The sequence below is a fragment of the Adiantum capillus-veneris genome, chromosome 1 (genome assembly GCF_014529385.1).
Source record: "Adiantum capillus-veneris isolate H3 chromosome 1, ASM1452938v2, whole genome shotgun sequence".
NCBI lineage: Eukaryota > Viridiplantae > Streptophyta > Polypodiopsida > Polypodiales > Pteridaceae > Adiantum > Adiantum capillus-veneris.
The window spans coordinates 183,122,656-183,135,203 of record NC_140931.1 but is presented as its reverse complement, the minus strand read 5'-3'; the positions used below and the strand labels follow the sequence as shown (position 1 = coordinate 183,135,203).

General features: G+C 43.4%; 1 protein-coding gene across 1 annotated transcript in view; it reads left to right on the top strand.

Annotated features, from left to right (window-relative positions):
• Positions 1 to 2,983: 2,983 nt before the first annotated feature.
• The window catches only part of LOC147466133 (Transducin/WD40 repeat-like superfamily protein), a 95,437-nt gene continuing 85,872 nt past the window's right edge, over positions 2,984 to 12,548 (top strand). Inside the window, exons 1-7 of the mRNA XM_086524248.1 lie at positions 2,984 to 3,140; positions 3,456 to 3,511; positions 3,921 to 4,118; positions 4,257 to 4,374; positions 4,496 to 4,595; positions 4,783 to 4,962; positions 5,084 to 5,142. Of these exons, the coding sequence (XP_086380374.1) occupies positions 3,083 to 3,140; positions 3,456 to 3,511; positions 3,921 to 4,118; positions 4,257 to 4,374; positions 4,496 to 4,595; positions 4,783 to 4,962; positions 5,084 to 5,142 (769 nt within the window). The 5' untranslated portion in view covers positions 2,984 to 3,082. The remainder of the gene's footprint in view (positions 3,141 to 3,455; positions 3,512 to 3,920; positions 4,119 to 4,256; positions 4,375 to 4,495; positions 4,596 to 4,782; positions 4,963 to 5,083; positions 5,143 to 12,548) is intronic.

Sequence of the window (12,548 nt, the reverse complement as noted above, 5' to 3'; positions counted from 1 at the left end):
ATGGGTATACAATATAGGTAAACATGAATACATATGAAGGAGCAAAGGGAGTTCTCACAACAATGCTTCCTTAAAACTCATTTATGGCTAGCAACACGACATGAAAGCAAGATGACATCATGAAAATGGCCCTTGAGACAACACGTCTTCTATAGAGATATCAACAATGCCTCCCCTTAAACAAAAGGATAGCAAACACATGGACCAACGGAAAAACAACAACATGACTATCCACAAGAACATAGCTACCTTGAAAACATTGAAGGGCAAGCCATAGCAAAAAAGGACCATACAACATTAAAACACATACACTAAATCATTGTTTGAATCATAAACAAAATTGGTTTGTCTCCCATAGAAATCTTTGTTTTGCCCTTTGGAATATTTGCAATTCTCCTTCTTTAAGCAGTTGGATGGTGGATGGTTGGCCTTGCCACAATGTTCTTAGTAAAACAATCCTTGGCATAGTGGCCTAGCTTGCCACATTCAAGAAACCTCCTATCCTTGCAAGAGACAACATAGGCTCCAATAGTGGAAGCCTTGTCTTCATCTTGGAAGTATTCCTGCTCTTGAGGATCTTCTTCTCTTCTTGTTGCAAGCTATTGATGGCATCCTCAAGCTTTGGAATTGGGCCTTCTCCTTTAGGGAAGTGACAAGCTAGTCAAAGTGCTTATTTTCTTGAAGAGCTTTGAGAAGCACTGCTACTTATATGCCTAGTTTACAATGCATTCCAAATAGGTCAATCCAATGCATATGGAGCTTAGTCTATCAACAAGGCCATCCCATCTTCTCCTTCCTATAGCATGAGACCAAAGAAAGGCATCTTCGAAGAAATTTATAATATTTAGCCTTTACACCGAAGAGTTTCCATCTTTTGCCAAGCTTCAAAAGCTGAGTTGGCATTAATCAAGTGGTGGAGAAATGTGTCATCTATTACAGTGAGGATGGTCCCAAGAGCTTGCTCATTCTTTTGTTGGTATTGAGCTAATTGGGCTCCCCTTGTTTGGATGGTGTCATTGGCTCCCATATGCATAACAACCCCCCACAAGTTCTTCTTCATAAGATAGCCCTAGGTTTTGACTTGCATGTGCCAAACCCAAACCTTCAACACCTTTTGTTTCCATTATGTAAGTGTGTGTGAAGAGGGTCTTATCCTTGGTTAATGGGTAGTGTTTGCTTCTTTTACAAGATGATCAGCAGATAATCGTCACCATATATGCAAATGAGTGCATACATATCATAGGAAGGATGAGGCATAAGAACAATACTTTGTGATGAGTAACTGAATTGATAATCATGAAAAATATTGAACAATACTAAATTATTATCATAATTTGTATGTTGCTTCTCAGAAAAGGCTCAAAGTGCAGAGGTTACCATGGGAAGCACAAACCTCGAACGAGGATGAGCTTCAAGGAGGATGTAGGGGCATTAGGGGTGCACGTTCACCGTAGCGGGCCCAAGGTACTTCGTTAGACACAAATCGAGTGCAATCTACAATGGGTTAATAAAGGGTAATTGTGCAAAATTGAGCTAACCGTACCTTAATCTTGATAATTTTTGGTATAAGAGATTGTGCCGTGAGTGGGAGGACAACAGTGACAAAATAACTAAACTTGATTAATCCATAGCTCGATACAAATGCCCTCATTTAGAGTGTAAAGAGGATTCCAATTTATAGAAGAGGTGAGGTCTCTAGAGCTTCCCCTAAATTGGGGATTCCCCACCAATCATGAGAGGGAATCAAGAGGATGATAGTGGGCTACTATCCATCCCCTATCGAAGTGGAAAAGGTGGGTCATAACGTTAAAAGACCCCATGTAACAAAGGGTGAATGCTTCATTTTTGAATCCATCATAGGTAGCAATAAACATGTAGAAGGAATAAAGGGAGTTATCAAAATACTTGCTCCACTTTGTATTCTCCCTCTAGCGAAGACCTCTGCAATAAGATCGGGGCTTGTTTGGAAATGGCACATTTGGGTGGAATGTCGTGTTTTGGTTCAATGTCCCCATCCACCACAATATAACGAAGCACATAATCTGAGCAGAAGCAAAACGGGGGTGCCACTACAGGTGACCTTGCTACCGATTTGTGTCTCGTCAGATTGCCCATTGTGGTTCATTCACCTTGCATTCCAAAACCTTGGACTCCACCATCCAAGTTGCCTCAAATGCCTCAATTGTACTTTCCCTTCCATGAAATTGAGGACCTTGGTCGACCACCATGCTTGCGATCCCTTGGTGCTGTGTTAGGCTATGGTCACACGATACATATGTATCTCCCTTTTGAGTTGTGTAATGTAAGAATTTTTGTCTTTTTCTTTAATGCGTGACCACACACAAAATGCGAAAAGGCTTAGTTTGTGCATAATTTTGCAGCTATGCCAAAAGAGGCTTAACGACAAAAAGGATGACTTAGTTATTTGACATCATCAATTAACTAAGCCTACCCCTCGCGTGATCACAACCTTATACCGCAAACTATGTATAAATTCATCTTCCAAGTTTATCAGCTCTGCATTCTTCCTCTTTTGCATGTCTCCTGACATTGTTATCTCCCTTTTGAGTTATGTGATGTAAGCATTTCTGTCTTTTACTTTAATACGTGACCACACACAAAATGCCTAAAGGCTTACTTTTGTGCATAGTTTTGCAACTATGCAAAAAGAGGCTCATGATAAAAAAGGATGGCTTAGTTATTTGACATCAAATAACTAAGTATGTCAAATAACTAAACCTACCCCTCCCGTGACCACAACTTTATACCACAGGCATTGTGTAAAGTCACCTTCCAAACCTATCACCTATGCAGTCTTCCTCTTTCGCTTGAGGGTCTCCTTGTCTCGCGACAACAACGGAGGGGGCATGTTGCCATGTAGCATGGATGCCCTTGGTGGCCCCATTGACGCCCTCATTACATGTGGAGCGTGTTGGCTTGGACTTAGCCTACCACAGTTCTCCAAATAAATGATGCAATTTTCTTATTACGTTATGTGTGCAATGAGATTTTGAAAAGGAACCTTCGCGGGTTTTGGGACATGGCGTGAGAGCAGCAGACGAGGCTCCATCACCAACTCGCGATGCCGATCATTCCTGACGTGGGCGAATTCACCGTCTGCGAGCTCCACCGCGACTTCCGTAAGTGATTTCTGTTCTTCTTTCGGCCGTTTCTTCCCATGCGAAATGTGCTCATGGTGCTCACTATCCATCATCAGGAGAAGGTTGGTTGTTTCCTCTTATTCTCCTGTTTTTTGATCACCATAGCTTGGCATGGTAGCTCTCAGTTTCTTTTTTACGTGCATTTTCATGGAATGCTAGAGGTCTCAGTCATTTTCATGATATTTTCTGTCTATCATTCCAATCCCTCCATCGTGAAAATTTGTTTTTTCTCAGCTCACTTATGCACCTGATGGGGTCCTTTCATTGCTTGCTTACTTTCTCCCTTTGAAATAGTGATCACTACTGGAGATACGGATACAGCCGCAGAAGAAGCATACAGCAAAATCCTGGTATGTTAAACATTGAACAACATTAGAGATCATCAGAGGATCCTCATTTATGTTTATAAGTATTAGAAAGGATACATGATCATCCAAAGATCCTCACATATGTGGTTTGAATTCCGATCTTTGGGTTCTCATTGCAATTCATTTTTTTTTAATGACGTTAATTATTATTTTTACATATTTGTACGATCCTTGATCTGCCTAATCAAAAAATGTTTCGAGTTCCAAATTGGGTAACAGTCTGCAATGCACTTCATCATAGCTATCAAGGCGCTTGTTGTATTAATTGTAGATCTTATCAACTGTTTTGGCACAAAATGTTTTTCCTGGTTTTGCCTGACTTCTTTCATCAGGTTTTCCTCGTTGCCCAACTTTATATGCACATTCTAGTGCTGAATATAATCTATTGTAGGGTCGCCGCTATCCTAGGATTCCTTTTCTTCCTTATCAAAGCCCTATTCAAAGCGATAATATTCCTGAGCGTGAGGCAGTTGAAGATGAAGCCCATGAAAGGACCAGTCTGAATGAGGATAAAGGAGGTATTTTTTTAGCAGTAACGCAGCTTCCAATCCTCAAGCAGATTTTTGCCAGGTTGACAATACGAAAGAATGTGAGTTTCCATATACTGATGAGTCATTTTTCACGTTTGCTTTTAGTAATTCTTTATCCCAAGATACCTTTCTCCAACAATAAATAAGACTTTGTGTTTGTATCTGGAATTACTGAACACCGCTGTTTCATTTTGCAGTTTGATGTGCTAAAAAAAGTAGAGCTGTCTCAGGGTGTGTGTTGGCACAAACACAGGCAGTGCCTTGCATTTGTTTCAGGGGGCCATCAAGTTTGCGTTTTTGATTTTGAAGAATCAGGTGAAGTGCTTAAGCCCATCGTAGTTGTTTCCTGTAATAAAAAAGTGCATTATGTAGGCACAGCCAAATATCTTGGTATTGCTTGTTCTGTGGTGTTTAATATCATCTTCCTTGCCTCCAGAGCTGAGAGACCCTATAATATTGTCCAGCGAATGCCAAAAGGAGGTATCTGCTATAGCGTGGAGGCCAAATGCGGGGATGACATTTTGTGTGGCTTGTAGGTATGGTTATTGTTTCCTTTTTGACAAGGTCAAAGATTATAAGTGTGTCAACTCATGGCTTCTTGAAGTCCACACCTCTCGCAGTGCCATTTTAGTGAAGTACCTAGTTGTCAAGTTCTTGAGGTGTAAATTGCAGTATTTGCGTCTGCAAAGACATGCTGGGAAATAAATGATTTTTTTTGGATAGAGGAGGAGTTTGCATCTGGATGGCATCTTATCCTGGAACCATTGCTCCTGTGAGGTCTGGCATTGCATCCTTCCTTGGTGCTCCAAGTGGAAGCACTGGTGCTCGGTGGGTGCTTGTTGATTATCTTCAAAGTCCCAGTAATCATCTCATAACCGCTTTGGCTTGGAATCCATCTGGGAGATATCCTTTTTTTGGGGTCTTAAAAAGTTGCTTTTGTCGGTTGTCCTAGGGAGTGTATGTTGTTTTATGCTTAGCAAAGTTATGACCTAACTTGTGGCCTGGATTCCTTAAAATGATATACGTTGCTGGCTTCTGCATCATGTTACGACCCGGAGTTTATGATCTGGGATGTTGCTCAAGGTATTTTCTCTTTCTTAGTTATTACTGTGTGGTACCATTACTGAACAGCTTACCTTGTCTTCTTACCAAATGAGGTTGCCCTGATCAGAAACAAGGATTTTCTTCATGTGTAAACTGGCAATTTGAAGGGCTCTTAACAAAGAAATTCACTTTGTGTTGATGAAAGCTCATGTGTGTGTGTGTGGTGTGGGTGTGTGGGAGCATGTATTGGTACCTAGTTCTATGCCCACTATTGGGCACTGATAATGTTTGTAGGGATGTCAAAGTATTTAGTCAATACTATGTATAATGGAGCTTATGGTTATTCTGTCTTGTGGGTGACTACCATGTGTCTATACCTTGTGGGTGACTACCATGACTGTATACCTTGCAACTTCCTTTAAGGGTGAATCTGGGCTTATCTTGGATTCATTGAGGTATATTTTTTTAGACGTATAGCGGACATGTAGACTTCAGATTCTGAAGTTTTCATCCGAGTTACGACCAGTTGTTATTGTGCTAATTCTTTCTATCTTCTGTAGTGCGTATGTCTTGTCAACTACATCGTTTTTGTGCTAAAGTTTTCTATTCAATATTTCTTTTAGTGCTAGGCTTCATTATGGCCGAGTCTGCCTTGCATCTTTAGAGTTATGACAGAAATTCAATACACAGATCTTTGTATTGCTGTATTGTCGAGTGTGTGTGTGTTTGTGTGTGTGGTGTGTGTGGGAGCATATACTCGTACCTAGTTCTACACCCACTATCGGGCACCGACGACGTTAGTAGTGGGGATGTCGTAGTATTTAGTCAATACTATGCATGATGGAGTTGATGGTTGTTTTGTCTTGTGGGTGACTACCATGAGTCTATACCTTGCACTTTCCTTTAAGGGTGATTTTGCGCTAATCCTGGATTCAGTTAGGCATATATAAAATGAAGGATATGCCCCAATGAGGGTGTGACTGAGTAGCATGTGGTGGGCCATCCCGAGTAGTCCCTCTGTAAAGAGTAGTGATCCACCTTTGTATGGATCCTCTATGTGTAGGTCCTCTGCTCTTGAGGGTAGTCTCTTTGAATCTACGAATCTCCAACAAGAAGAGACCTAGGCACCTTTGATCATAGTAATCCATGATGTGGGATAAGGGGCCAAAGCCCTCTTTGAATAAGCAATGAAAATGCCTGCGAATTCTCTGCTACGGGCTATGCTTAATGCCATGCTTTGGAAGTTGATTAATGCGAAGAAGATGATGTTCTACACGCTTCAAATTGATACAAAAGAGGGGCTTTGTGCCTTTGCATGCTTCACTGAGAAGACTTGCATCCTCTTCTTTATAGGGAGGCTTCCCCCTGGCTTCCTCATACGGTGGTGGCTTAATAATCTCCTCAATGAAGATCTTGTGAAATAAATTTTTGACGGGCTTTTTTGAAGTGTGCAAGCTTGTGATAGTGTTGCGACCCGTGCCCATTTTCTATGAGGGCCAATTGGTGCATATGGTTGCATGGCGTCCTTTGTTTGAACTTGAAACAATTGTAAAGCAGCAATGTCTCATATAGGTAGAAGTGTAGAATTGCTCGGCTATGTATTGGCAGCTATTGTATCCAGCTATGCAACATTTTGGTAAAGTGCTTGTGCCACCTCAAGTATGAACAATGAACATGAATGCTTATGCATGCTTTGGGACACTTCCAAAAAGAGGCCTAATTCCACCGGGTTTGCTTGGGATGTAGTTCAAACTTAAATGTGTTGTTGGCATGCCCAATAAAGACGAGGGGCCTAATGGGGGGTAGGGTTTTAAAAACCTATCCCCTACCTACTTATGGACTCTGGCCGAGGGGCCTAAACCCTAAAAAAGAAGGCTTGCTGCTGGCTTTGTAAATTGTGATGGACTGATGCATGGCAACTCATCCCGAAAAACGTGGAGAAGTGTTGACGTGGCAGCAAGGTGTGGGAAACTGCCTTTGGGCCTTTGGCACCAGTTTTGGCGTGAGCTTTTGAGATGTGGTGCTTTTGGGGCTCTGTTTTTAGCACCCCTTGTAACTGTTTATAAGGATCCTCTAGGCCACTCTTTTGAAGAGCATTTGGACGTAGAGTCTCGAAGAGCTAGACCCTCGGGGAGTTGTACCTTTGTGATTGGCAAACAATAAAGAAATGCGGGAAGGGCACTGGTCTTTGGGGCCAATGCATCTGGGGATGGAACTCCTCCGCTCCGTGTCGGCTCTTCTCTTCTCTTTCTCTCTATTCAAGTTCAATTTAGTTATTTGCAGATTCTGTTTATGTGTTGCTATGATTTCTTACTTGGAGTGTCCAAGCCGGTAAGTTGTAACAGTGGTATCAGAGGTTAAATGATTATTCTTCTATGGCAACACACATGGGTTCTAGCAGTGAATCCAATTGAGACAACACCCCTTCGACTTTTCGACTACTTGTTTCTGAGAGACGAAGAAAATCCTAATTCCAGCGGGGAGCAAAAGAAACCAATGGAGATTCCAGGGGAAACAAAGGTTCTTTCGATGATTTGGGAGACTGTGGAAAATTTCCAGCAGGGATCTTGACAAGATAGAGTACCAACATCAATTGCAGGTTGACACGTGTGAAAAGATTGATCAAGCACTCCAAGGACCTGAAGTATTTGAAGCACCTGAAGGATCATACACTTGATGAGGTTCACTCACGATGGCGAGCTGTCGTCCATGCACCTCTCAAGTCGGCAATGAAGCAGAAAGCAAAGCTGAGTGTAGAAGCAGAAGCTACAATTTGACATTGTCTTTTAGGGAGATCGTTTCTCGGAAGCCTCCAAGGTACGAAGGGCAGCATCTTATCGCCCAAACATGGTGGTCTACCTTGCTACTGCACAAAGAAGCACCTAAGTAGTGGATAAAATTCAAGAGAATTATCACTTCAGCATGGTTAACGAAGAATATGAAGAAGATTTCATCACGGCTTGGCATCATTTGAGGATGAAAAAGGAAGACACCTTGGGGGCCATTTGCAAGAGGTTTTGGTATACCTTTTTGCTAGTGTCCTCTTTTGGGAGGATCATCTTGAGAGAGCAGCTTGAGCGGTTTCGTTGTGTATTACCAAAATAGATTCGATGGTATTCCTTGAAGCAAAGTGAGAATCCATTTAGAGGCTTATGGGACATGCCACGGAAGGTTTTGGTATGCATTCTGGCTTGTTGACTTATTTTACGGACAAGCCAGTGTCCACCTCAATGTGGCAAGAGTCTTCCAAGGGAAAGCAGAATCAGAAGAAGAAATTATTGACAGAAGAGTAGCATGCTGAGAGGGCAAGTGTTATGGTTGTGGTGAACAAGGGCAAGTCTTTGCAAAGTGTCCAAAGAAAGAACTAAGGGAACTAGCTGATAGTTTATCAGAGAGTTCTGATGATTCAGAATGATATGCCGGTGGAAAGTGGACAAAGCAACAACCCACATGTCCAAGTGCACCAAAAAAAGAACAGAAGGGTAAGCTAGGTCCATTGATTATCTGGTCAAGGGTACGATTTTCCGGCTCTTGATGCAAAGTGGATGAGGGAGGAGACCTTCGTAGATTCTCTTCAATTTTGAGCTTTACCTTTAAGGCTTTTGGATTTTTAGTAGTGTCTATTCCTAAAGTTCACGTCAAATCAGCGGGTTGAATCTGGTGCAGTCCGTGTTGCACAAGAGGAAAGCCACTCTACTCCTTTCAGGTGCAGCGGAATTGAAATTGTGACAAGATCTAGACTTCATACTTCCACAAATCTTTATTGCTTTCCTTGCTTGAACGTGTGCTACTTAGCATGAATGATGGTTCTTTTTATTTCCTTGTAGAGAGAGAATGAGAAAGAGGTAAAGATGTGTGGAGAGAGAGAGAGAGAGAGAGAGAGAGAGAGAGAGAGAGAGAGAGAGAGAGAGAGAGAGAGAGAGAGAGAGATGTGTAGAGGGATCCCAACCAACCCTCTCAAGGCCCCCCACATCGTTACCGATGTGGTCTTTGCTTTTGATTGCGTAAATGGAATGTAGACACATGCAATACCTCAACACAGACTCTACTGACTCGATTGGGGAATGTCGCCGTGGTAACTCTTCAAGATGAAGCACCTCTAGGGCTGATTTGATGCAGCTTTGGATCCGTCTCGATCAAGGGTTGTTGACGGCCACCAAGGGGTAGATTTGGGTCTGATTTGCGCTCCCGATGTGAGAGGAATGAAGGATTGAAAACGCAGATGATGATGGAGCTGATAATGGACAGCAACGGGAGCACTTGATGCGGCGAGGGAATGGCCGAGAAGTGGCTCAATGGGCTGCTGAAGGTCCAGGCTGCAGCAGGAAGGTAAGCGTTAGCAGATCGGTCACAAAGTGATGACGTGGCATGACCCAAAGGATGGACTCCGATTAGAGAGGGATCCAAACCCTAGTGAAGGAGGTAGATAAAGTTTAGCAAACTTTTAAGGCTTGTCGAGTGGCCTATTTTTAAAGTCAGTTTCTAGCAATCTATGGGGGCCCTGTTCGATAGGGTGCAAGGGACACCAGACATAAAAATAGAGCAAGGCGACACTCACACATTCAAGCCTTGCGCAAAGGCATGCTGATGTGGCAGTTGTATGGACACTCGCGTTTCATGTGGCATGCCGTACGGATTTCCGCAAAATGCATTGGCTGTTGGCAGTGCTAGCTTTTGGAGCCAGACGCTTTTGGACTTGAAGATTTTCATGTACTACTTTTGGGGCCAAGGGCCTTCATAAGAATTGCCGGGGTCTCTTTTCCAATAGATTAGCTTGGGAGCACTATTGAGAGAAGAGGACCCTCGGACATTGTACTTGGTGAAGCATAATATTAAAGAAATATTGAGGAGGGCGCCAATCTTTGGGGCTAGTCTCTCTGGGTATGGAACTCCTTTGTGCCGTGTCGTCTCTCTCAATTTTGTTCAGTTCTTTCAGTTTTCATACAGTGGTATCAGAGCTTAGACGATTCTTCTTCTTTGAAGGATCCGATCCTTTACTCGCAGCACACATGGATTCAATCGACGAATCCTGCCAGGAGGAAACTGTGGCACTAGACCACTCAGGTTTGGGAGAGGATAACGAAGATTCAAACGGCCGTCGACCATCTTTAGAAGACTCGGAAGAGTACGGCCAGTCTACACCTACTGAGTATGAAAGAATGGAGATGCAACGTCAATAGCAGGTTGATGCTTTTGCCTAACAAATGTTGCAGTATTCTAAGGATCTTCAGTATGCGAATTTTTTGATCAAGCACCCACTTGATGAGATGCATTTTCGATGGCGTATTGCGATCCGTTCACCTCTGAAATCATTATGAAGAAGACGACTACACCAAGAACACCCGCTCAGAAGATGTACTCAGAGGATGAATTCGAGGAAGCAGTAGAACAACGAGTCAGCAGACTCATGAAGACCAAGAAGCAACCGCGAAAATAGAGTCGAGCAGCCGACTATTCAGGCTACTTGGGTGGGAGATCTACTTTTGAGAATGCCCTAAAGGCAAAGAAACGTGTGAGATTCGAGGGTGTTTCCAATTCATCCTCATCCTCTTCTGACAGTTTGGACAATTCTTCTTCCTCTGAGTCTAGTGGCGAGGATTGAAAGAACAGGAAGAGGAAATGGACTCAAAGATAGCAAAGGCAAGAAGAAGGCAAAAAAGAGCCGATCCCATAGAAGATTTCGGAAGTATTTTGACAGCTCGGACGAGGATTCTTCCTCCTTTGAAAGTTCGGATTCTGATGTTCAACCAAGCGGAAGTACATTTACAGGCCCAACCAATATGATTTTCTCGAGGATAAGGGTAAGAAATTCAAGGATTTCAAGGAGGGTGGGCAAGCAATAAAGTTCGAAACATTTTCTTGCTTTAAGGATACCCACAAGGCCCTCGCTTTTATTCAATAGTTTGACATAGCCTACTCTGGAGGACGCTACTCAAAGCACTTAAGGTTCGGAGGGCGGCATCTTACCTCAAGGGGAACATACAAATCTGGTGGTCTACCCTGCTCCTACAGGGGGAAGCACCAACGAAGTGACTACATTTCAAGCGAGTTTTTACTTCCTCATGGCTCACCTAGGAATATGAACGCGATGTGATCACAGCTTGGAATTATTTGAAGATGACCAAGGAGGACACACTGGATACCTACTGTTAGAGAGTTTGGGACACTTTTCTACCGGCCTCTTCTTTCAAGAAGATCACATTCAAGCCATAGTCACATGGGGACGTGACGGGTCCCAGGGATGTGGCAAAACAGGGGACGGGGGACGGGTCAAGGGACGCATTTTAAAAAACACTTGTTCTATACCAGAAAATACTAAGAGCACAAGATTGCAGAGAAGAAGCGGGGTTTGCACTCATAAGTACCAAAATATGACATGCGATAAGAACGCGGCGAGCACGCGCCACACGTGTTGACGTGATGATCAATCATCATACTCAAAGGGAAAAAAGTAATGATGTACAAGTGAACACTGGATTAGTAGAGTCTAGTGGGCAACATTGGCATATAGCTCAAGACTCTGACAAGCCCTGAGAAAAGGTGTGGGGTCCCCTGTCTGTGTCTCGCCTGCATGTGTCATCGGGGATCCACGTCCGGGATGCGTCCCCTCAGCGTCCCATGTGAGGGACACGTCTGCGTCGTGTCCCCCCGTCCCGTCCTACGTCCCCCGTTCCGTCCCTATTAAAATGGGAAACCTCCCCGGGTCCCTTGTTTCTATGATTCAAGCAACAGATTGAGCGATTTTGCTGTGGTCTACCTAAAGAGATACGGGATTATTGCATGTTGGAGAAATCCGAGTCCATGCAACGACTAATGGGACATGTCAAGCAAGGGTTTGCAATGCACGGGGATACTCTTACGTACCCTACAGACAGATTGGTCACAGTTCGGATCGGACAAGAATCGAACAATAGTAACAAAAGGAAGGGAAAGCAGCAGAAAAAGAAACCTTCTTGCCCTCGGTTGTGGGCAGAGCAATGCCATACTTCAAAGAGGGTAAGCTATTATCGAGGAGGGTAGATCTCATGGCAACAAGATTTATTGTAGCTTTGTGGATTTTCGCAAAGCTTTTGACACGATGCCAAGAGCCAGGCTCATACCCAAACTACAGGGCATGGGTGTGCCCACATAGCTGATTTAGGGGATCTTGGCTTTATACAAGACAGTTGTGGGCCAGGTACGCACTGCTCAGGGTATGTCTAACATGGTTCATTCCACTATAGGGGTGAAGCAGGGATGTGCCCCATCTCCGACTCTCTTTGGGATGCATGTGGATGAGTTCTCAGACTATGTAGAGCGAGAGGGGGACATAGGTGCTCAGCTAGCAGGGACATGGATTCTGCTCTTGTTATATGCTGCTGATATTGTGCTGAGTTCAAATTCTCCAAAGGGGATGCAACATCATTTGGATGCATTGCATTTGTTTGCACAGGATAGTGGATTGT